Below are 25,823 nucleotides of genomic sequence, written 5' to 3'. Positions count from 1 at the left end.
GACGGTATGCAACTTGTAAACGTTCCTGAACATAGCAACATGATTTTGAATAAGGGAAACTAGTAAAAGTCAGGTACTTTCCGACTCTTTTATTTCTGTGCCCTAGATGACATGAGTCACCTCCAGTTACATACCAGGAGCTCCACAGCCCTGAGTCAGAATAAATAAGGAAGTGAGAATGAAATTATCAAGCAAAAAAAATGTCAGGGTTTGTACTATTACTTCCTTTTTAACCACCTTTTCCCCACGTGCACATGAATTTCAGCTTACACAATTAACTCTCTCTCTCTAAACACAATTAAACACAACAGGATGGAGGTGAATGCTGACGTCTCACGATGAAGACTAAAGCTAACTGTGTCAGAATCTTCAGTGTCACATTGATATCATTACTGACGTGAACAGCAAAATCTTAGAAGTACATTTTTTTTATTTTAATTTTTTTTGCTTTAATTTGCTTTACCTTCTGTACAAACAAATTAACACACTCGTTAGGACACGATTGCTTACTTTTAATTAGGGACTTAGAAATAATGCAGAATATTAAATATTTAAATATATAAATATTCCAATAAAAGAACAGGAACTTCTAGTTATGTAGTATCGAGTTATCTAGTTATGTATAAAATAAAAGTTCCTTGTATTGTATACAACAGAAGTAAATACACCCCTGTGCAATAGGACTTAACATCAAACGACTCCCACGTTGATTCTTGATGTGATTCGGAGTCGTTTGGTGTTTAAGTCCTGGTGTACTTCTGTTATATACGATACAAGGACACAATAGTTTAGGACACAAATCTGGATACAGTACACGCATGAATACATTTTACCAGAAGGTGGCGCTAATGAGGTGTGTTTTTTTTTGAAGGATTCGTGCAGCTGAATCGTTTACTGAATCGATTCGATGTTCCGATTCTTTATAGCGTTTAGACGCACAGATGGCGCAAAGGGCAATCTTTTATGTGCCTGATCTTAACGCAGTGGATTGTGGGTGGTTAACAGATGGGTCGTTTGTCTACAGGTCCTGATGGAGAGATGGCAGCTTTCCAGATGGCAGCAGGAACTCTACAACTCTTTCTTTACGTCTAAGACTTAAACACAATAAAGAAATTGCAAATGAAATCTTTTTCATGTTCATAATAAATAAAATCCTACATTTAGTAATTCATATTATATGTAACAATAAAGGGGAAAAATATATAATACAAACCAAACAGATGAACAAAATAAATATTAGAGGTAAAGAATAAAGTTGTTATATTAAATATTTATTTCTATCCCAGACCATTTATTTCTATAACACCTTGTATATAATGACAAAAAAAAAAAAATTGTGTTGTTTCAGACAAGGTGAAAACATCATAACATCTGCATCATCAAAACCAATATAATATCACTAAATAATAACAATAAACCAATATCAGTACTGATTTCTTTTTTAATCCATGTTTGTAACTCGTAAACAGGACACATAAATTCATTATTCTACAGTGAGACGTAAAAACATTTGTTCGAACAAAGTCGATCTCTGTCGAGCAAAATCGAGGAAATCAGGAAAATGGCTTTCACACAGTCTAAACCAGAACGTGTGTGTGTATGTGTGTGTGTGCTTCTGTGTGTGTGTGTGTGCGTGTTTGTTTGTGTGTATGTGTGTGTTTGTGTGTGTGTTTGTGCGTGTGTGTGTTTGTGTGTGTCCGATTGTGTGTGTGATCGTGTGTTTGTTTGTGTGCGTGTGTGCGCATTTGTGTGCGTGCGCTTGTGTGTGCACATGTGAGTTTGTGTGCGTGTGTGTGTTTGGGTGCGTGCGTGTGTTTTTGTGTGTGTTTGTGTGTGTGTGCTTGTGAAAGTGTATGTGTGTGTGCGTTTGATACTTTGATTCTCCTTGAAAGATATCTGTGATGTTGGACACCAGAGTTATTGCTCCTCAGACTGAAAGCTGTGACGGTTTCAGATGTGACAAAAAGAAAGAATAATTTACGCAAGTTTTACAGGATTCGTGTTAACAACTTTAGTCATTATAAACTTATTATATCAGCACATGTGTATTGCTATAAAGAGAAAAAGAACAGAAGTTTCCTTCTTATCCTGATTGTTCTGCTGTTACACTATAAATTACCCTCAGGAGTGTTTCACACATTTAACATAAAAATTCTGTTTAGTGACCAAAAACATGCAGATTCTTAAATCCGGTCATTTGTCATCAGCATTTCTCTAAAAGGTACAAATAAACTGGACTTCAAAATGTAAAAGTTGCATTAGTATTTACTCCTGTTGCTGCAAGCAATTTGATTAATGATGGATTTCATCACATGTTACACTTGTTGTTGTGTTGTTTCTTCTTCTACATTTCAGATCTGTTTTTTGGTTTGTTTCCAATCCCTCAGTTTTTGTCCCATTGTCAAGAAATGTTTCACGACGATAGACACGATCTACTTATAAACTTTTCTCAGCATGTGCAGGTTTCAGCCCATAAAGAAAAGCAGGGTATCAGAGCAGAGACGCTGTTCAGTCATCGTGCTCGTGTCACACATCATGCCGGGGAGTAGACCTGGAATACACACGCCACGGTTTAGACAGGTCACTGAAATGACTAGAAAATGGTGTTATTCCAAAACACAAAATACACAAAACACTTATCTGCCTGAGAAGAATGGCATTGTGGGTATTTTAGTGACACTAAGTGCACATGATCCCTAAATAACTATGTGCCCCATAGAAGACATGTGACATATCAAGATGCTTGGCTTACTACAAAGAGTTTCATTATGGGTATTCTGATGACATCATGTGCACATAAATATGTTTTATAAGGCCAAATTATTTGTGATCATTAACGCTAACAATACAGATTAAATTAGTTATGATTTAACAAACCCATACACAGAGAGTGGAAATTCTAGTTATAAACTCTTATTGCTCTATTCTGCCCCCTAGTGGAGTTTCGTTTACCCGAACATAACGGCATAATTTCCACCTAATGAGAAGGTAAAGTATCCATTACACCTGGATGTAGAACTAGAGCTCATGGCCAATCTCTGAGCAGTGAGCAACGGTTATTAACCAAGCGAGTGTGTTTGTTTTCCATCACATTACTTGACGTGTATAATAATAATAAAGGTGTTTTTCACTTCACACCATTGAGTTGAAACAGTTCAGTACTAGACATTAAGTCTTAGTCTCCTCAGCTAGTGACATAAACGTGGATCATGAATTCACACTCCATGTGTCTTACACACACACACACACACACACACACACACACACACACACACACACACACACACACACACACACACACACACACACACACATGTACACACACACACAACATGTCCCCCCTGTGTGGTTCTGGGATTGTTGCTCAACGTCCTTATGATCATTTTGACCCCAAAGCGTGAGATCTTATGTGGAGCCCCAGATCGAGGGAGATCATCAGTGCTCTTGTATGTCTTCCATTTTCTAATAATTGCTCCCACAGTTGATTTCTTCACCCCAAGCTGTTCACCTAGAGCACATTCAGTCTTCCCAGCATGATGCAGGTCTACAATGTTGTCTCTGGTGTCCTTTGGCAATCGGTACCTGACTAAATACTTTTTTTGCCCCACTGTATAATGCGAATAAAAAAAAAATCTAAAATATTTGATGAAACTGCCGAACTTTTATTGTAATTTTTTTTATTGAATTAACAAACATCAATTAACAAACCAGACAATAACAATACAGATACACAGTATGCTAGGGGGAATTTACAACAAAATATTAAATATAGTTCAGATTGCCTTTTGCTTTAGAGACAGTCTTATAGAATCAACATGAAGTTCCATTTCTTTTTTAAGTGATATGAAACAGGGTTTTTTCCCCCCCAGAAAATTTACATTCGTGAATGTGAAATTTTGCTAACAAAAGGATCAGATTTATTATGTAAATACTATCGATAGTATGGGATGGTCTCATTGATTTTTCAAAACACCAAAAAGCACATTTTTCCAAAATAAAGCAAAATTAACAGCAATATTCTTACTAATAAAATCACAAACATTTTCCCAAAAGGGTTTTACAAGTGTTCAGTAGAAAATAAGTGAACCACAGCTTCTAATTACAAAATGTACAATTTGTGTCTATATCGCTTTTAAATTTCACAAGAAAATGTTTTGTTGGGTAAATCCTATGAATAAGTTTAAATGAGACTTCCTTTATTTTATTTGTTATTAAATACTGATTTGGAAGTTTCCAAACAATATCATCTGTAAACCGGTTCCAGAAAGAATAAACATAAGGCAAAGATACAATATCTCTTTGAAATAAAGTTCTTATACATCTATTGCGGGAGTTAAAGGACAAACATATCCTGGTATTAACAATATTAGGTAGGGTGTAAGTTTGTTTTTATATAAGTTTGTTTTATTAGAAGTTTGGTTTATATAAGTTTGTTTTATTAGACACGTTTCTAACGCAGGTGTCGCAGCCAGATGACGCATCGAAGGGGGCGGAGTTAACGTCTGTCTCTGTGTTGTTGTTGTTGTGAATGAAACCGACTGCTGTTGATGTGGACGTGGTGTTCAGTGGTGTTCAGTGGTGTTCAGTGGTGTCAGGAGTGAGGTAATGATCCATGTATCTATAGTGTTAAGTGTTGCCTCGGGATTTGTGACGTCGTCAATTTACACAAATGAAATGTAGCCGATTTTTGTCACCGACTTCCGGTTTTAAACGGAAATGCATTTACACTTTAACACATTAACTGAGGCAGTAAAGGTCTCCAGGCAACCAGAAAAACTGTAACGTGGGAATTATTTTTATTAGTAGTATGAATAAAATATTACTAACTTGTTTTCTTCTAATTAAATAACAAGTTCTTCTTCTTTCTCATAATAATAATAATATTATTATTAATAACAATAATAACAACAACAACATTGTTGTTGTTGTTATTATTATTGTTTTTATTATTGTTAACAACAACAACAACAACAATAATTATATTAATACTATATATATATAAAGAAAGAAAGAAAGAAAGAAAGAGTAGAGAAAGAGAAGGAAAGTGTAAGAGAGGCAAAGGGAACGAAAAAGAACAAAAGTAGAAGAGAAGCTGTAAGAATAAAAGGAGGGAAAAAGAGAAAGAGAAAGTGAGAGATGGAAAAAGGAGAGAGAAGAGAAGGAATGAGGAAATGAAGAGAGAGAGAGAGAGAGAGAGAGAGAGAGAGAGAGAGGAAAAAGAATAAATGATGAGAAAATAATGAAGAAAAGAAAGAGAATTATATAAGAGAGAGAATAAGATAGAAATAAGAATTTAGAAGAATATAATAATAACAGGGGGGCACGGTGGCTTAGTGGTTAGCCCGTTTGCCTCACACCCCCAGGGTTGGGGGTTCGATTCCCGCCTCCGCCTTGTGTGTGTGGAGTTTCTCCCCGTGCCTTGGGGGTTTCCTCCGGGTACTCCGGTTTCCTCCCCCGGTCCAAAGACATGCATGGTAGGTTGATTGGCATCTCTGGAAAATTGTCCGTAGTGTGTGAGTGTGTGAGTGAATGAGAGTGTGTGTGTGTGCCCTGTGATGGGTTGGTACTCCGTCCAGGGTGTATCCTGCCTCGATGCCCGATGATGCCTGAGATAGGCACAGGCTCCCCGTGACCCGAGAAGTTCGGATAAGCGGTAGAAAATGAATGAATGAATATATATATATATATATATATATATATATATATATATATATATATATATATATAAATATATAGTTAATTCTTGGGTGATATTTGTGTTCATTTTCTTAAATTGTAATTATACTTAAATGTAAATAAACACATTATAATATACCGGTTTTAAATAATGTTTTATTGTGTTGCAGCTCTGTTTATAGAGACGTACCTTTAACGGATCTGATAAGCGATAAGTTTAGCTTCACTTTACAGTTTGTTTTTCAGTAAGAAGAGTGAATTGTTGTGTGTAATAAATGACACGTGTTTTGCAGAAACTGCTAGTCTGCAGCAGAGATGGTCCGGCGCTGTGTTTTTGGCTGCTCTTCTCCCCGCACGTTGTTTACTTTCCCGACTGATCCTTGGCTGCGAAAGAGATGGCTGGAGTTTGCTCATCTTGAAGAGAGCGGGATTCGTTCAAGTTCTCGGATATGTGACCGACACTTTTCGGATGACTCCTTTAATAACCTGGGGCTGTTTAACGCCGGGATAACTAGTTACCTCAGGTTGATTGAGAACGCAGTTCCGTCTTTGTACACGGTCGGGGCTCCTCCGTCGGTAACAGTAAGTAACTTTAATGGATTTAGCAAATACTCTCAAATTTTAAATGTGGTCTGTTGCAGGTTTCATCTCTGATGTCATGTGTTTTGCTTTTTAGCCATCAATCAGAAGTATCGGGTGCCAGTACGAAAAGGTGCGCGACACTGTCAACATAAGTGTGCAAGTCAATCCTCCGAAAATCCACAGGCGAAGTAAAGGTAAGTAACAGAGAGCACTAATTCTACATTTGAAATGTTTGTTCTTTCTATAGGCATAAACTGTATTTCCATTTCATGAAATATCTCCTCATTTGGCCCGATTTCCACTCAACGACCAGCTTTCCTCGTGTCATACATTTACATTTACTTATCCAGAGTGACTTACAATTTATTTCAATTTATTTATTTCAACTGAGCAATGAGGGTTAAGGGCCTTGCTCAGGGTTCCTGCAGTGGCAGCTTAGTGGACCTGGGATTTGAACTCATGACCTTCTGATCAGTAACCCAACACCTTAACCACTAGGCTAATAATAATCTTTTCATTCAGCTCCTCATGCTACAGTACATAACATGGCAGTGTAACACACTGAGGAACGTGTTATCTGGACTCTTCCACATACATGAGCTTAGAGACTCGCACAATTGGTTACTCTTTCAGGCAAGACTGATTAATCCCTTCCCTCCCTCTGTTGCAGTCATGGCTCTCGGCTACAGCATGCTGTGGCATATACCAATCTGTATAGGCACATAAAAACAGTACTAAGAAATCTCAGCCATCTGTAAAAATACACAGCAGCTGATGTCATTGCGGTCTTTTTTTTTAATAGAGCAATGACACGGTCACCGAGACGCTGTCACTGATCCTTGCGTAACTTAGAGCTATCAGTCTTATAGAGGAAAAGAGGTGTATGATCGTCCCTGATAAATTGCATTTCTGCTCTTCCTTCATTATAATTCAGTATAATTCCTAATGATTCATTTTCCCTTTCAGCTATTCAGGTTTGGACAGTCAAGCAGAATGCAGACTCCGACATAGACTCAGAGAGGTATGTGTATAAATCTGAAAATATAGAAGTGAAACTTGAGCTAATGCACTGAATATTTTGTTTTAGGGATGTGTTTTTTTTCACTGTCTGAATACGATGAACTTGGTCATTTAAAATATAATGACGTGTGATAAAGTGGAGTTACTGTTATTACCCCAGAGATGATTATTTTCTACAACAGCATTTTATTCATCTTAATTCATAGCGTTTTTTTAACTGGTGCAATTTTTAAAGAAATATTTTTTAAATATCATGTTATACTCTTATCCATTTATAGTATTCGGTGGTAGAAAACCTGAATACATTTCCGTCTATATATCTGTCATTTTTGGTGTTATTTATTATTTATTTAATCACGTGTCCCACAAAATATGTGTTAAAAGTGGGGGTGCAAGATGTTTTTAAGCCAATGTTGACATTTGAAATCACCAAAACAAACACGCCCCTAGCCCAAATGGGTGTCACCCCTGTTTTCATAGCTCCGCCCCACACATACATACGTAACCCCATTATGGTGGAACCTGCTAGGGTAGCTGGCCGAGGGGATATTTTTATGAATAAATGAACTCAATGAGTAATAATATGGTAATACAAATGTGTTTTTGTAGTACTGTGTGTTGTACCGGTTTAGCTCTGTTTCATGCGACGTTCAACAACTAGAACCCGAGGCAGTGGTAACGGCAGGTATCCGCCATGTCAATGTTTCAATCGCTTCAATCGCAATCACACATGCGCACTGAACACTCTCTTCGCCGCATATTGACAAGACACGCCCCTTTCTGCTCATTGGCTACACGTTTGTTTTGTTTGTCTGCCCGACACAGCTTTCTGAAGCATTTTCAAACATCGTCCACCCCACCTTTAAGAGATAATTGTTCTCATAAATGAACGGAATTGAAAATGATGAGTGAAAATGATCAGCAATTCATTAAATGCAAAACCTTTTCCTTAAAACTTGAGAACTTGATTGAGATTGGTTATTATTAACTAACTTATGATATTGGGCTTAGTTTAGTAGCATTTTTGAGCTTTGAATTGTTGTTAAAGTCGGTTGATTAAGTTGATTGAGTCGGGCCGACAAACAAAACAAACGTGTAGCCAATCAGCAGAAAGGGGCGTGTCTTGTCGATATGCGGCCGGAGAGAGTGTTCAGTGCGCATGTGCGGCATTAACCGAAAGCGAGTGAAACATGGCGGATCCAAACGAGAAGAGAAGAAAAAAGGCTTACGATCAGGCAAGAAGCAAAACTCGTGTAAACGTAGGATCAGCTTTCCAACGCTGGAGAGGGCTGAAGGAGCGGGAAGGCTTGCGACGGGACGCCGAGGTTGCTTTTTTCCTTCTTGATAAGTGAGTAACGTTGGTTTTGCTTTGTGTTGTTTTTCTTCAGCTATGATAAAGACACAGAAACAGCTATCAAAACAAGGGTGACACCCATTTGGGTTTGTTTTGGTGATTTCAAATGATTTCAAATGGCTTTCAAACATCGTGCACCCCGACTTTAATACAATGAACTGCTTTTTACTGGACTGAGTCAAATCATCTGACTCGGCACATAGACTCTTTCGTCTACCAAATGGTTCATTCATTTTTTTCTCTCTAAACGGTAAAAAAAATGCGAGATATTTGTGATCTGTATCTTCTAAGGCACACGAGGAAAGAAGTCGTGACATTTTATACATTTACAGAAAAACAGATCTACTGATGCCGAGAACAAACCATGTCCCAGGCGTGCGAGTCGATTCTGAGCTTTCACTTAAAAGAGTCGATTCAAAGTCTCGTTCGCAAACGACACCTCTGTATTTGAATAACCAAGGCGTAAAAAGTTCTCCATATTCACGTATTGAATATGGATGAGCTTGAAGTTCTTAGTAACGAAGTGGTAAAGCCAAAGCCAGTCCAGTACCTATCTAAAAAGCTGTACGATGCGTTTAGGAGTAAAACTAGAGTTAGTATAGGAACAGCGTTTGACCGATGGAGAGCTCTGAAAGAACAGAAAGGCCTGAAAACAGACGCCCAACTCGCCAGGTTTCTCCTGGATAGGTAAATTGTGCCGAAACAAACCTCTGCGGTGATGCAGTTTGAAATAAAATGCATCCATTGGCAAGTCTTTCTTTACGTTACATTCTTGTTTATCAGATATTTAACCTTTCCGTGCTAACTTTTGTTATTGTCACTTGGCTAGCTAGCTTTAGCAAGGGGATAATATGAATAATACGCGACTTACGAACAGTAAATACGATACGTTTATATATAAATATATGGAAGGGAATATATACAGATATGACCTAATATTATAGCTTGGTCGCTAAGAAAAAAAATACGTTATGGATGCTAAAAGTCACGGTTTGTTGCTAGCAGGCTAAAGCTAGCGCGGTAATGTTTACCTCAGCTGGCGGAGAGGCGCGCGCACGCTTTCTGTCAGAAGGGGTGCCAAAACTTTTAGGTGTACGTTTTATACCGTAGCAGCCTTTTAGACAATCTAGATGTATCATAGGTATTTGTCGGGAGCCTAAGGTTAAAGAGGACAGCCTAGGCTTGTGGTCAAACACGTACACATACGTTTGTTTACATGGGGGTGCCAAAACTTTCGCCTGCATCACTGTCATAACATAATGTGCTTGTAATGATGAGTTTCTGACTTAAAGATAAGACACACCTGTTGGAATTATAAGGAGGTCTTTAAAGCATTCTCTGAATACGTGAAAATGGATAACGTTAGTAGAAATATATCGACTTTCGCCTCGATATCAATGATATAAAACTAATCATTTATTTCTGTAGCTATGAATGCAGTTCAGAGACAGCAGGAGGTCACGAGAGGACATCCGTTACAGCCCAAGAACCTTCTCTTAGGTGAGTAGCGTTCGTTCGTTCATTCAGTCGTTCGCTTCCAAATCGTTAAAGCGTTAAAACGAAACGGAAAACCAAACGCGTCATGCTTCCACAGAGAGAAATATTTAGGTAAGGGATCGTTAGTAATATCGCGTTAGCAGTCGGACGTAAACGTTTGAGCCTAAAAGTTTATGCTCCCTTTTTTATTCAGTTCAATTCGGTTTTATTTGTATAGCGCTTTTAACGACGGATGACGCCTCGAAGCGACTTTACAGAACATAAGAAATATAAGGGGTTTTTACACCTGGTCACTTCACTCGTTTTCTGTGATCCGATGGTTAAAAACACCAAGTCTAAATGCCCTCCGAAACGTTTTGGAGACGGATATAAATCCGATGGTTCAAACCCCTTCAGGAGGTGGTCTGGGACGCGTTTCAGATGAAACTGGACAGGTGTAAATGAATGTGGTTGTTCAAGCCACATACATCAGCGCTATACTCCTCCCAAACGGAACTACGTCACTCGCAGGTGACTCACGAGTCGTGCATCGTGCCAGAAACAAATAACATGGACGACACGCAGGGTTGGAGCACTCGTGAAACGCAGGCACATATTGCTCTTTGGAGCGATGAAAGAGGCCAACGAAAGCTTTGTAAAACATATTTTGATTGCGTTTTGAAAACCGCACACACCAAAGAATTCCATTTCAATTACTCCAGAAATGAGGTAAAATATATTTGCATTTTGGGCGGGAGTAGAAAGATCGGATCGATATCCGATTCGCCGAGACGCGTTTATGTGGCCTGATGTAAACGGAACATTTTTAACAAATCGGATAGCTATCGGGTCAGAGAAAACACACACGAAGTGACCGGGTGTAAAAAGGCCCTAAAACACAAAGTTTAGTATTATAAAAATATTAATATGGTGCAAAGATTCAAGATTAATATTAGACTTGTATGTAAACGTATGCATTTCTATACACTGGTTATTATCGCAGGATTGTTTTTATCTTAAGGTTAAATTAATGTGCAGTGCAGATTACTTAAATACTATTCTATATTATTTAGCGCTATATATATATATATATATATATATATATATATATATATATATATATATATATATATATATATATATATATATATATAATGTAGTATGCTAGGGGTCTACAATCGAAAACCTCAGAGAACATCTTGCATATATTTGCCCCAAAACCACAGTTTAGATTGTGATTACATTCGCCGTACAGTTCTCTGTAAATTAAATTAGCCAGACTGTATAACAGACTCGATTTCTTTTAATTCTCTTCCTCATACAGCGGGAGCTGCATCTCAGACGACGACATTCCGGCACCGGTGGAGATCGAGATCGTAAGTGCGGTCACATTCAGAACAATAAGACTGATGCGTTTCGTCACAATTGTTTTCACCGTAATTTTGTTTTCAACATGACAGGAATTAACGAGCAGTATGGTGGATAAACCGCTGGCCGGTTCACAGGGACACGGAAAAGGTCAGAAGGAATTTTATCTTTACATTCACTCTCCATATGGCTCGATTAGTCGGGAAATCGCTTTAATTTCAAATCAATACCTTTATATTTTTTCCTGAAAGTGTGTGTGGATTGAATATAATGAAGTTAGCAGTAATTAGAGTAATTTTAGTTTATTTCTGTTATGAAATCATTTTAGTGTTTAGTAAATCTTTTTTCATGTTTCAGACCCGAGGCCGACCGCTTTCGACGATGACGGATACAGCAGCTTATCAGAGTACGTTTATGTATTGTAACACACTCTTGATATAGATGTTACTCTGAGGGGATTCGACAGATAATCGAGCTGCACTGTTAATGTAAATAACCTTTTCACAAAACAAATGATCATTTTATCTCATTCTATCGATCCCACATACGCTCCCGAACACATTCAAAGAAAACAACAAATACCTAGAAATCACCTCACGAGTCTTCATATCAATTAAGTACAAAAATTTGTTTTATGGTGAGTTTAGATGATAACGTTTAGAGTTCAATACTCGAGTCCGGCGCAAATTATTAGATCACCAAAAGGAGTTTAGATGCCATATATGAGAGGGAGGCATTCACTAAATTCCAGGGGTTTCGTTACCACGGTGTAAAGTGGGTGTGTTTCCGGGGGTCTTGGAAAAACGGCCTCTTTCAACAAAAAAAAAAGGCGTACTACGAAGGACAAAACAGTCATACAGGTAGATTTATTTTAGAAAACAAATAAACAACCAAAAACTAGGGTTAGGGTTAGATTATCAAATAGGCCACGCCTACCCGATGACGCAATATCTGTTACGCTGCTCCGAAATCCCTGGAAATGAGTGCATACCATGAGCAGGAGGACAAACACATGGTTCTCCTCTCCCAAACAAATCTGACATGCTCTATGGTAACTGGGCATATATGCTCAATTCCCCATTAGCACCCCCATGTTACTCTCTATGGTATTACAGGGGAAAAACAAAAGGCAATATCTAAACAAAAAGAACTAAATACATTATAAAGTAAGTGACGTTTTATGTACGTTACAGTACGATTGAACACATACATCACATCAAACACTCTGGAACATCCCCAAAAACAGGATGGAGTGATGTCCCGACCGCTTTTATTCTCCTCATACCACATCAGGATATTCCTTCCATAAACGTTAAAAGAAATCTTATCCATCTTTCCAACGAGCCGTCGCTATAGAAACACTAACGTATTAGAACGTCCTCCACCTCGTATCTGCCTGGTTTTTCCACATCGAGTTTAACAGCACAGAATCGGCGCATGTTTTATATATTCCAGGAGCAGTTATGCGATCTTGAGCAAGGAGGTTTTGGTGCTCCTGATGTTCCGCTGTTTGGAGTGCTCCAGCGAGTGCCGCATTCGAGGGATAGGCAAAGGAGGGAGTCTGTCACTTGGACAAGAGTGTCTGTCCTGCTCCAACTACAGGCTGTGGACCTCTAGACAAGCCGAGAAGCCAAAAGAGAAGGTGTGTTTCTCAGAGCACAAGATTTTGTCAACAGATTAGCAAAGCAAGCTATTTAGGTTATTTTAAGTGGTTATATGAAGGGATGATGTAAAACCTTGTTGTTGTTTTTATTTTATTTGCCACTCAGGTAGCCGATACACCTTCAATCTCGTCGTATGAAGACAAACGCACTCAGGTGGCCGATGACTCTTCGGTATCCGCGACTCCGCACAAAGGACGCAGTAGAGCCGAGCGTAGAAACGTCACCACGCAAGAAGAGAGAGACAGCGAGACCATTTCAAGCGTTATAGTGAAAGAGGAACCGGAAGACTGTGACGAGGAGACGGACGAGGAGCAGCCGTGCCTCCTCATGGAGACGCACGAGGAATGCGCTTCCACAGCTACGAGCGAGGCCGTAGATGTGAATCGCGATGACGTCGTGACCGTTAAAGATGAGACAGAAGATCTGGCTCGCCTCAAAGCTTTCGGTATACTGAACGAAAAGGAAGCGCTGCTGATCGACGAGACCGGCCGAGCGAGGAGCTCCGAGCTACCGAGAGAAGACGACGATGGCGAAGACGATTCGGAAGAGAACTCGGAAGATGACGACGAGGATACGATTTCCGCCGATCCTTCGGACGATTTGGGCGAGGAATCCTCCGACATGGAGTACGGCAGAAGGCTCGTGGTGCTGAGACCATTTCAGAACACCATCAAACCGATTATTTGGTGTATAGATTGTACATGTGTAGCCAAGGTGATCTGTTCGGTTCGGAGACACAAAAGGATCTTCGGTTGTGTAGGGTGCGGCGTCGGTGACTCGGCGGCCGAAAGCAGCACGTTTAAAGACTTCTCTGTTCATTTCAGCGACATAACAAGCTTTCACAAGCACGCCATGAAGGAACACGGCGCAAAAGAAATCCCGTCTGAAAACAGAGTGTGTGAAGACTGCCACAAAACCATCAGGATGCCGACAAACCCTAACAAAAAGCCACGAGAGCACGTGTGCGAGTACAAGATCAAGCCGTTTGTGTGTCACTTGTGTCGCAAGCGCTTTTTTACAGAAACCGGACAAAAAGTGCACTACAGGCGACTTCACGGAGACTACACACATTTTTGTAAATACTGCATGACTCCATTCCAAACGAAAGAGTCCAAGCTGAAGCACGAGACGACTCACAGCGAAGAGTCGCTGCCTTACATCTGCCCGGACTGTCCGGAGAAGTTCCAGGACTTTGTCGCTCGCAATCAACACCTACGGAGCCACCGAGGCGAAAAGAAACACGTCTGCGACAAGTGCAAACGAAGATTCGGCGATCTCGCCAGCTACGAGAGACACATGCGGGTACACTCCGGGGAAAAACCGTACACGTGCGACATCTGCAAGCGTTCTTTTACGCAGGACGGACACCTCAAATCGCACATGCGTCTGCACACCGGCGAGAGGCCGTTCATGTGCGAACAGTGCGGGAAGTGTTTCAATCACAACGTCAGCCTCAAGAACCACCTGCTGAAGCACCACTGCGGTGACGGCACTCCGGCGGAAGGCGACCAGAACGTGGCTAAACCCTCCGTTACAACAAGGCGAGCGAGAAAACGAGTGAGGAAAAGCTCCGCTTCACACGCCGACGACGCGAAGGAGGACCGAGAGTCGGAATCTCCCTCCGACACCGAGACGTCCGATTCCGACGAAGAGTGGACGAAAAGAGGAAGGAAGAAAACTGCTAGGAGGTAGAAGCAGGAAAATAACACAGATGAAGACGATGGTGGTGAACGAGCATCACAGACTACAGTATTTATACATTTTCAGAACAATTCCTAAATCCACCCTTTCCACAATAAAGCTGCTGCTATTCATCAGGACGAAGGCTAAATGTGTGTGTGTGTGTGTGGTGGGGGGGTTTCAAGGAAAGTGTTTGCACATGGTAATGGGTAACGTTCATATCCATGTCCTTAAATTTGTTTTGCACCAAATTTATGTACAATATGCAAGGGACAAAGTCTCAACATGTATCAGAACTTGGTGTGTTACGCTGTTATGCTACTTAACTCAACTTTTTTTTTGGTTACTTAATCAACCTCCTGCTTAAGGATGTCTGTTGACTGGAACACTACTTTTTTCTTCTAGAAATACACCACAACAAAACATACACAATTTTCTCTCCTCCATGGTGATGAAGAACGACGTGACCGACGCTTAACACACGCTTCCTTAGACACGTTATCCTATAATTAAAAAAAGACCCCACCGAAGGCGACGCAACGAAGACCCGGATGAGCCGTCGTATTATCCAGTAGCACAATAAAAACCTTTGTATATAATAATCAGTTTGTTTTTTTGAGGTTTAAGTGTCCTTAAAGCTTCCTTATTTATAAACTCAAAACACATTGGGCTGCTGTTTGTATATTTATTGATATCGCAAAATAACTGGGATTTGGTTAAGATCTGATTTAGTGACAGTCGGGACCGGTGTGGGGATAATCGGACTCAATCTGGCAACCCTTGCTGTATGTGCTGTTGTAGTAATGCATCAATGTTTGTGAATTTTTTTCCTCTTCAGATTAATTTGTTAGATTAAGTTTTAGTTTGTTTTTCATTCTGTGATGTTTACATTTATCTGACTTGTTCTTGTTGTCCTGATTTCAATAAAACAATAAAACAATCTTGAACGTTCAGGAAAAGCAGAATCCACGTCCAAAAACCCACCAACATCTTAAACAACTTTACACGTGAATAATTCCAACAGGTTTATGTGTAATATCAGAAGACACGTTTTTTTTTTTGTCATAAAATGTTTTTTTTTTTCATATAAACAGAATCAACAAAACCTACTAACGGTACAATAAATAAAATAATTTATGTACTTTTTGTAATGATTAATACTTATGCTGATTAATTGAATTTTTAATTAGAACTCACTAGCTTTCTAATTCTAGTTCTAATAACGACCGCCTATTTATACACAGCTGTTGCCTCGGTGATCTGAAAGACTTGTGCTTTGGCCAATCAGCGGGCTTTATTCCTGAGGTACTAGCGAATCGTATTGCGCCCTGGTAAAGAAGGCGGGATTTTCCTGGGTACTGAATGGACAAGACGCTCCGCTTCCATGACACAAAATGGACGCGCTGCAAGTTTGTGCGCGCGCGCGCTTGGAAGTTCGGCAGCGCCGTTTGCCTGAGTTTAGAATGTCGGTGTAAATTTATCACGGAAAAGGATCAGGTGTTTGTCAATACGACGTTATAAACGTTAAAAAAAGAAACCGCCGGGACGTCTGTAGATGCCGTATTCGTGCGGTTTGGAGCTCCGGCCGAGCTGCTTGTGATGGTAATCCGTCATGTAAACATTAGCATGTTAGCATCAGTGCGGTCACGTGCGCTCCGCGAGCCCACGGTAACGGTTTAGTTAATAATACGATAATTATCATCATCACAAACACGTTTGGTGTGTGTTCGTTCATCCAAATCCGGTGTGTAAAACGAATGTAAACACAAGGAGACAGACTGAGCTAGTAAGTTAAGTTTGGATTGTTTACCTGTCGGTGTTGATTCATATAATTATCATATAATATATAATATAATGTCCTATATTGTGGTTTAGCATTGTGTCAGATTTAACTGTGAAATAATGAGATTTTCAGGAATGAGGCCACGCCTCCTTTGCTGTGTCTGACCAGGGAGGCCACGCCTCCTTTGCTGTATCTGACCAGGGAGGCCACGCCTCCTTTGCTGTATCTGACCAGGAAGGCCACGCCTCCTTTGCTGTATCTGACCAGGAAGGCCACACCTCCTTTGCTGTATCTGACCAGGGACACCATGCCTTCTTTGCTGTATCAGCTCAGGGAGGCCACGCCTCCTTTAGTGTATAGAATTATATGGAATTAACCTTTTTGTAAAATTTATCATGTGTTCTATAGTGATGGAGAAGCAGCAGTTAGATGATCCATCCGCCAAAGAGGCCACTAAAACCTGGGGCTTCCGCAGGAGCACTATAGCCAGACGGGAATTCATCGAAGAAATCGGAAACCTGGACCCGGATACGTCGACGTCGCGTCGGAACCAGCGCCAGCCGAGGGGCAGAGGGAGAGGACGAGGACGGGGCAAGAAGCCTGGTGATACTACGTCAAGTGCCCCTAAAAAAGCACGAGGAGGCAAGAGAGCGGTCCAGACAAAACTAGAACCAGAGTCTGATTCAGATAATTTCATCACTGCATCTCATCAGCTGTGTTTACCACAAAAGACCAGATCAGACCTCGAGGCGTCGGATCAAGCCGAAGATAGCGACGAGCTCACGCTTCGAGAGCTTCAAGAGCGAGCTAGGAAGCGACAAAGATCTGAGGAGAACAGCACAGGAACGGCAGATCTGAACGCTGAGATTGTAAATAAAGATGAGGAAGACTCATGTGGTCTTCTAGAATCAGAAGTAAATGTCTCTTCACTCTTTGAACGAATGGCCTCCGGCTTCTTACCGATAACCGAAAGCCAGAAATCAGCTCAAGGTCTTCAGGAAGAGGAGGAACAGGACAAGCAAAATGATGCCGACGTGTCTTCGGATGGCGATGAAGAATACAGTGACCCCAATGCCATCTACTGTATTTGTCAACAGAAACACAATAATAGGCAAGTACCACATAGAGGAAAAGTGTGTTTTAATTTAATTTAAACCGTCATACGCGAGAGCGCGTCCTTTCGTTCACGCGTGCGCCAGTCGTTTCAGTACCGTGGAGGTTATGGAAGAGAGTGTTGAATGGAATTAAAGAGAATTTTAGTAACTTAATAAACAGAAAAATCAGATTTTAGCCGTAAATTACAACAGAGCGATCAGTCCTATTTTTTTTTTTATCTCGTCCAATCAGAGAAATGCTTTAAATGTGAATCAGAGAGGGTTTTTTTTTTTTGGTTGTTTAGGGCTAATTAGATAAGGGAGAAATTCTCTGGAGACGATAAAGACTTGCGTCACATAGTTATCCGTCCTGGTAGAGATTTATCACTCGCTCGGTATAGTAAGATATCGGCACATGGAAATTCGGTGAATTCAATCCAGACTTTAATCCACATCAGATATGTCTTGGATTTCTTATCCATCAAACAGCATCGCCTTCTTAATGCCTCTTTTCCACCGGAAAGAACCGGGTGCTGGTTCAGAGCTAGCGCTAGTGCTGGTTCAAAGTTGGTTCCACTGGCGAACCTTCTAAGAACCGGTTTGCCTTTCCACCGGCTAGAGAGCATCACAGCACCGAGTGTGACGTCACTGTATGCGTGTCACGTGTCCCAGCAACGTTAGCGCAGCAGCGGCAAACACAAACACAACAATAATGCCGGATGTTGCTTTACTGTTAATGCTCATGGCTTTACGAACCTACATCGGCATCCAATCGCGGCGAATAAAACGTGTACGTGCGGCTTCGTGTAATCTGTATTAACGGAGGTTGTGATCGATAAAGTACATAACGTTATTTTATCATAAACACAGAAAAAAATTTAGCCTTAGCATGTAGCTACCTACTATCATGTGTGCTGATAATGTATCATATCGCGGTAAAGTAAAAGTGCATTAAATATTAGTATACTTAAGGTACATTATCAAACGCGCTAACAGTAGCCCCGCCCCCAGCTCCTGACGCAAGCGGTTCTTAAGTCTAGACCAGCAACGTTTTGCTTTTCTTGGTTCGGAGCCGGTGCTTTGGCGGTCGAAACAGAAAGAACTGGTTCTAAATTAGGCTCCGAACCAGCACTCGAACTGCCTCGGTGGAAAAGGGGCATTAGAGTCCCGCTGGATTATTAATAAGGTTGGGTATCAAAATAAATTCCGGTTCCGGTTCTGACTCCGATTCCAGATCCATTTCAAAATGTGAAAAATTATGCAATTGCAGTGTAAACAATATTCATGAGGTAAGACATGGCTATTTAAAGTGACCGCTCCCAGCGCTTTGCCCGTCATATTTATTAACATTACTGATCATTACACACTCACAAAAACACGAACTGTACGAATGCGATCTTCACCTGGTAGCTTTTGAGTTCAGGATAAATTTTCATGAGCCGCGTCTCGGCGCGAACTTCATTTGGTTGGGAAATGGAGAGAGATTTGACTGCTTTTGTGTGGTCTGCTTTCTCCAGGAAATGTAGAAATTTAATGCACTAGTAAGAGGCTTTTCCTTCCGTGAGCTTCCCTGAAAAAGGAACGATTTCTGTTTTGCACAAATTCCAGACAGGTTTTGCTCATGAACACGAGATGCAACGCAACTTAATCTGTGCCACCGTCAAATAATAATAATAATAAATAGTAAGTGCAGTTTATGAATATTTAAGAATTCAGAAATCACCTTAAAACAAACGGTGAGCCGCGTCATAACGATTTACACGAGCGTTTTGAACGTCTCTGACTCTTCCCAAAAGCCCCGCCCTCTTTACCTCAGACTCGTACATCCTGCTTCCGGTCACAATATACAGAGAATTTAATAAATTCCATGTTAATGTTACGCAAGTTTGGATTTATAGTGTACATGTTCTACCGAAAATACAGCAAATACACGGAGATTATTATTAAGTGTTAAATCCATCCACATCATTTTACAAATAACTGCCAGTAAATCCAAATCCAACCGAGGTTTCTGAGCAGACGGGTAGAAGTAGTAGTGAGTGACGTGACGTACGGCTAAGTACAGTGACCCATACTCAGAATTCATTCTCTGCGTTTAACCCATCCAAAGTGCACACACACACACAGCAGTGAACACACACACACACACACAGCAGTGAACACACACACACACACACAGCAGTGAACACACACACACACACACACACACACAGCAGTGAACACACACACACACACACACAGCAGTGAACACACACACACAGCAGTGAACACACACACACACACACACACAGCAGTGAACACACACACACAGCAGTGAACACACACACACAGCAGTGAACACACACACACACACACAGCAGTGAACACACACACACACACACACACACACACACAGCAGTGAACACACACACACACAGCAGTGAACACACACACACACAGCAGTGAACACACACACACACACACACAGCAGTGAACACACACACACAGCAGTGAACACACACACACAGCAGTGAACACACACACACAGCAGTGAACACACACACACAGCAGTGAACACACACACACACACAGCAGTGAACACACACACACACACAGCAGTGAACACACACAGCAGTGAACACACACACACACACACACACACAGCAGTGAACACACACACACAGCAGTGAACACACACACACACACACACAGCAGTGAACACACACACACACACACACACACAGCAGTGAACACACACACACACACACACACACACAGCAGTGAACACACACACACACACACACACACACACACACAGCAGTGAACACACACACACACACACACAGCAGTGAACACACACACACACACACACACAGCAGTGAACACACACACACACACACACAGCAGTGAACACACACACACACACACACAGCAGTGAACACACACACACACACAGCAGTGAACACACACACACACACACACAGCAGTGAACACACACACACACAGCAGTGAACACACACACACACACACAGCAGTGAACACACACACACACACACACAGCAGTGAACACACACACACACACACACAGCAGTGAACACACACACACACACACAGCAGTGAACACACACACACACACACACACAGCAGTGAACACACACACACACACACACACACACAGCAGTGAACACACACACACACACACACAGCAGTGAACACACACACACACACACACAGCAGTGAACACACACACACACACACACACAGCAGTGAACACACACACACACACACACACACAGCAGTGAACACACACACACACACACACACAGCAGTGAACACACACACACACACACACAGCAGTGAACACACACACACACACACACACACACAGCAGTGAACACACACACACACACAGCAGTGAACACACACACACCGTGAACACACACCCGGAGCAGTGGGCAGCCATTTATGCTGCGGTGCCCGGGGAGCAGTTTGGGGAGCAGTTTTGGGGGGGGTTCGGTGTCTTGCTTAAGGGCACCTCAGTCATGGTATTGCCGACCCGAGACTCGAACCCACAACCTTAGGGTTAGGAGTCAGACTCTCTAACCATTAGGACACGAAATATATATTTTTTTAATTTATTTTGGGACGGTGGTCTGTATGTGACGGTGTCTGTGCTCGTCACATCATACAGTCAATCGGTGAATTTTACTCTGTCTTAAGCTACAGAAACCGACACCACTTTCAACACACCGTAAAATGCGGACCTTCACTCCACAGGTTCATGATCTGCTGTGACCGATGTAGCGAATGGTATCACGGTGACTGTGTAGGCATCAGCGAGGCCCGCGGTCGTCTCCTGGAGAAGAACGGAGAGGATTACATCTGTCCGTCCTGCTCTCCGTGCCAAAGTCCCTTCGACTTCATGAATCAGCAGCCCGGGCTCTGTAGAGATGCTCTGAGCTCCTCGTCCGAGAGCCTGTTCACCTCCTCGGCCGGAGAAGAGCGACCCAGCGAGGACGAGGGCGTTAAAGGGAAGATCAGAAAGTCCAGCACTCGCAGCACAAAGAGGAGATTCAAGATCTTCCAACCGGTAACATGGCTTTGTTTGACAGACAGCTCCAGATAACAGGAACAGTCCTTCATGATCTCTCATCTTTTTTTTTTTATTACCTTTGGCATTCGTGCCTCACGTTTTTTTTTTTTTTTGTTGAAAATTAGTTTAAAATAAATTGTCCTTCAAATCAAGACTTAAACCTAGGAGTGATATTTGTGAATATTAGGATAATCGGTCTATAGACGAACTTTTTAACGTATTTCTTTGTACGCTATCTTGTTGTTTTTGACCCTGTTGTATGATTCTGTGATCTGAGCTCTTGAGTATCATCCCAGGTGGAGATCGTCGAAGCCCCGTCCGAGCCCGAAGGTCGAGCCGCGGCGAGGGAGCAGGACGTGGCCGAGGAGCCGGCGAAAGCGCAGGAGGACGACACGGTGGAGACGGCGAATGAGAAGGACGATGCTCCTAAGTGCATCGGTCCAGGCTGTAGAAACGATGCTTTGCCTGAATCGGTGTACTGCGGCCATCAGTGCATCATCCGCCACGCTGCCGCCGCCATGCACGGCCTCTCAGAGCCCAAAGTGCAGCCTGAGATAAAAAACAAACCTGCACCTAAACCCACGCTTAAGGTAAATCAACACAGACGCTGATCTACCTACTGTACTTAATGGGACGCTTGCTTATTTATTTATTTGTTTGTTTATTTATTTATTTATTTATTTAAAGTACTACATAATAGTTTGATCTCCGATTAGTCAGAAGGTGTAGTTTTCTATAACAATAGTGCGTCTACAAAACACGCTTGTCCTAATACCTAAGCTATCGGTCTGGAGTAACAGCACAGTCAGAGTTTTACTGTTTGTTTAGTTCATGATGTGAAGATTTCACTAAGGAGACGTTTACTTATCTTTAACATAAGGAGTCTCTAGTGTCGGCGGATCGTAACGGAGGTAAAGCTGTAAAACCGGGATGTGAAGTTTACACTTTGGCGAGCTACAATATTTGCTTTAGTATGCAACTTGTAGAAAAAGACTGGTTGTAGGTGCTGGATATAGGTGCGGTTATAGGTGGGGTATGACTAGGGTCGCAAAGAGGCGGAAAGTTTCCGGTAAATTTCCGGAAACTTTCCACGGGAACTTAATCTGGGGGAATTTTGGAAATATTCCAAATTAATATTGTAGAATAAGGTCATGCAGAATAAGGCATTAATATGTTCTTAATAAGCACTTATAAATAGCCAATATTCTATTAATATTCATGCTAATAAGCAACTAGTTAAATTACCCTAAAATAAAGTGTTACAACGCAAGTACATACAGAGGGTTTGGCCTCATTGGCCTTCCAGTAAGCAGCGTGCTGTGTGCAAGTGACCGAGGAACGCAGGGTACAGATTCAACTTAAATTGCATTAAATCTTGTTGTTTTAAACAAAATTATGCTGCAAGATTTTTTTTAACTACATTTAAGTTCATTGTTATAGGCAATTTTTTATTTATTTATTTATTTTTTTTTAAAAAAAATTCCCAGTTTATTCCCATATATTCCCATGGAAAGTTTCCAGTCTTGAAAATTCCTTGACTTTCGCAACCCTAGGTACGACTACGTGCATGATCTTCTGTCCTATAATTAATAACACGCTTTAATTGTTTGTAAACTGCTGACGATCCGTATATCGTCATTTACACACAGGGAAGTCTCACTGAGATGAATAAGTCTTAACGTTTAACTTTCTTAAGATTCAGGTGTCCTAAATAAGCCCTAAGTCGTATATAATCATCTTCATGCATGTTTCCAGAACGATCCCCGTAAATGACTAGCTGTTCGTACGGTTTTCAGATCCACAATCTGGGAAAACTGTTCAAGAAGAAACCGGCGGAGAAGCCGGTCCAGGTCGAGGACGGCGGAAGTAAGGAGACGGGATCGACCCCCGCTGCTTCTCTCACCCCTGACCCCGTTCGCAATGCGATGGGGGAGCAGCGACCCGCAGCAGTCGCTTCAGCACAGTTTTACAAAGCCAGTATGTATCACACAGGGGTTTACAGAATCACACACTTATCACACACACGTCAATCCGCAGCACACACACACGCGGGTCTCCGAGGAGGTTTTCTGCTAAAAATACTTAAACAAACAAACAAAAAAAACACTATACGTTCGGATCGAAATGTTCTACTGGCATTCCTTTAAAGGTAAGTAAAATATTTTAACTTATGTTGCCAGGTAAGTATTAAAGACCTAAATATATATAAAAAAAATAAAGATCAATCATAACACATGGAACAACCTGGTATAATTATAGTGTAGTAGTTTCCTTGACACGTCCATGATCTCGCACACGTCCCTGCACTAATACGCAATGAAACTTGAAAAGACAAATCTTTTTCAATTAAATTTTCGCTACGGAGATTTAATCAGGTGTCAAACCCACTGATATAAAAGATACCAACTGCACTTTTTTTTTTCCTTCTCCTTCAATTCATTAGAATCATTATTAGGTTAAGGATTACCAAAAACGCCTACAACGTTGTTCCTCACAAGAAAACACACTCCTTCATATAACTGCTTGGTTTATATTACAGCATAAACGAAGCCCTTACGGGGCGTTTCCACGATTACACCTTTGCTTCTTGATGAAATTAAATTTATTCCACAAGGTCGAGCTTCTCGATCCTCCTATAGGACATTCTAATAATTGTTTGATAAATCATTTGAATACGAGTATTAGATCTAGTCGTGGCTGGACCGAACAGACCCTCAGGCCTGGGAAGCCCTTTACTGTGTGTGTGTGTGTGTGTGTGTGTTTCATAACATACCCTTGTGTCTCTCTTTGCTTTCATTATGACCTCTCAGATACCATGTCTGTCTCCATCTCTGTGTGTGCATGTAAGTATGTGTGTATGTGTGTGTGTGTGTGTTAATCCTGCTACAAAGCTTTAATCCTGAAAAAAGAGAAATAGCATTCTATTCTATTCACTACACTGATACACTGCGAATTATCACTTTAAATATGAGCCAGCACGAGCTGTGCGTCAGTAGATCCATAATTCTGGGATGATCGAAGGCCGAGTCAGTAACTGCTCCCTCTCCGGTGCTAACTGATCTCTCCTTATTTGTCCCATGTCACACAAGTAACCGTCTCAACCTTCTACTTGCTTTCCGATGAGGAAAATGCAGTCAGGTTTCAGTCCCAGGGAACGTTACATCACGTCCTGGGTTTGTCCTGCACCGGTCGTGCTTTCACACATCAGACTGGCAAAACTTTTGAGCTCCCGTCGAACCTTTTTATGGTTTCTACGATCATGCTGGTCTAGATTTAAGAACCGGTCATGTCAGGGCTTGTGGGCGGGGCTACTGTTAACACATTTGATAATGTACCTTAAGTATACTGATGTTTAATACACTTTTACTTTACTGCGATATGATACATTATCAGCACACATGATAGTAGGTAGCTACATGCTAAGGCTAACTTTTTTCTGTGTTAATGATAAAATAATGTTAAGTACTTTCTCGATCACAACCTCCGTTTATACAGATTACACGGAGCCGCACGTACACGTCGGATTCGCGGCGTTTGGGTGTTAATGTAGGTTCTCAAAGCCATGAGCATTAACAGTAAAGCAACATCCACCATTGTTGTGTTTGTGTTTGTCGCTGCTGCGCTAACGTCGCTGTGTAAAGTGACGCGTATACAGTGACGTCACACTCGGCGCTGTGACGCTCTCTAACCGATGGAAAGGCAAACCGGTTCTTAGAAGGTTCGCCAGTGGAACCGACTTCGAACCAGCACCAGGTTCTTTCTGGTGGAAAAGGGGTAATATTTTTCTTTAGATAAGTGGGATGTAAATCCACTATAATGACTATAAGCCCTTTTCTTTATGAGGCTACTCATTTAGTTTATGAAACAAACATGGACGCTCAGCCCATCTACTTAACCTTCATTTATACAGTCTTTGTTTCTTTGGGTTGTTTTATACACTTCTGCGCAACTCGGTCAGTTTGTCCTTAACGCGAGAGCTCCACTTCGGCATCAAACGGCTGTCCATCATTTCTCTTTTACTACCTTTCCAAAGTTTAAATGTCGAGGCGAGACG

The 25,823-nt window shown here is 41.3% G+C and overlaps 2 protein-coding genes across 5 annotated transcripts in view; both read left to right on the top strand.

Annotated features, from left to right (window-relative positions):
* The first annotated feature begins 4,467 nt into the window (after positions 1 to 4,467).
* Positions 4,468 to 15,771, top strand: LOC113651823 (zinc finger and BTB domain-containing protein 17-like). Of its 4 annotated transcripts, XM_027160708.2 has the most exons (10): positions 4,468 to 4,602; positions 5,970 to 6,258; positions 6,353 to 6,452; positions 7,225 to 7,279; positions 10,061 to 10,132; positions 11,433 to 11,484; positions 11,569 to 11,626; positions 11,834 to 11,882; positions 12,932 to 13,118; positions 13,246 to 15,771. In XM_027160708.2, exons 2-10 carry the CDS (start codon positions 5,992 to 5,994, stop codon positions 14,830 to 14,832), a joined length of 2,427 nt encoding a protein of 808 aa, XP_027016509.1. In that variant the 5' UTR covers positions 4,468 to 4,602; positions 5,970 to 5,991; the 3' UTR covers positions 14,833 to 15,771. The 4 variants fall into 4 exon arrangements, with proteins under 4 accessions (XP_027016509.1, XP_027016510.1, XP_047663019.1 ...); XM_027160709.2 differs by lacking the exons at positions 4,468 to 4,602; positions 5,970 to 6,258; positions 6,353 to 6,452; positions 7,225 to 7,279 and adding an exon at positions 8,080 to 8,626; XM_047807063.1 differs by lacking the exons at positions 4,468 to 4,602; positions 5,970 to 6,258; positions 6,353 to 6,452; positions 7,225 to 7,279 and adding an exon at positions 9,050 to 9,319.
* Positions 15,772 to 16,166: 395 nt separating this feature from the next.
* The window catches only part of si:ch73-181d5.4 (death-inducer obliterator 1), a 28,175-nt gene continuing 18,518 nt past the window's right edge, over positions 16,167 to 25,823 (top strand). Inside the window, exons 1-5 of the mRNA XM_027160707.2 lie at positions 16,167 to 16,606; positions 17,012 to 17,714; positions 21,454 to 21,766; positions 22,066 to 22,359; positions 23,566 to 23,746. Of these exons, the coding sequence (XP_027016508.2) occupies position 16,606; positions 17,012 to 17,714; positions 21,454 to 21,766; positions 22,066 to 22,359; positions 23,566 to 23,746 (1,492 nt within the window). The 5' untranslated portion in view covers positions 16,167 to 16,605. The remainder of the gene's footprint in view (positions 16,607 to 17,011; positions 17,715 to 21,453; positions 21,767 to 22,065; positions 22,360 to 23,565; positions 23,747 to 25,823) is intronic.

This window comes from Tachysurus fulvidraco, chromosome 23 (genome assembly GCF_022655615.1).
Source record: "Tachysurus fulvidraco isolate hzauxx_2018 chromosome 23, HZAU_PFXX_2.0, whole genome shotgun sequence".
NCBI lineage: Eukaryota > Metazoa > Chordata > Actinopteri > Siluriformes > Bagridae > Tachysurus > Tachysurus fulvidraco.
The sequence above is the reverse complement of the archived record's forward strand: the minus strand, read 5'-3'. Positions and strand labels throughout refer to the sequence as shown.

Bases quoted from the DNA above. Each gene is read 5' to 3' on its own strand.
- LOC113651823 (XM_027160708.2), top strand. From the start codon at position 5,992: ATGGTCCGGCGCTGTGTTTTTGGCTGCTCTTCTCCCCGCACGTTGTTT. The intron at 6,453-7,224 runs GTAAGTAACAGA...TTTCCCTTTCAG, and splicing joins AATCCACAGGCGAAGTAAAG to CTATTCAGGTTTGGACAGTC. The intron at 11,883-12,931 runs GTACGTTTATGT...TATATATTCCAG, and splicing joins GGATACAGCAGCTTATCAGA to GAGCAGTTATGCGATCTTGA.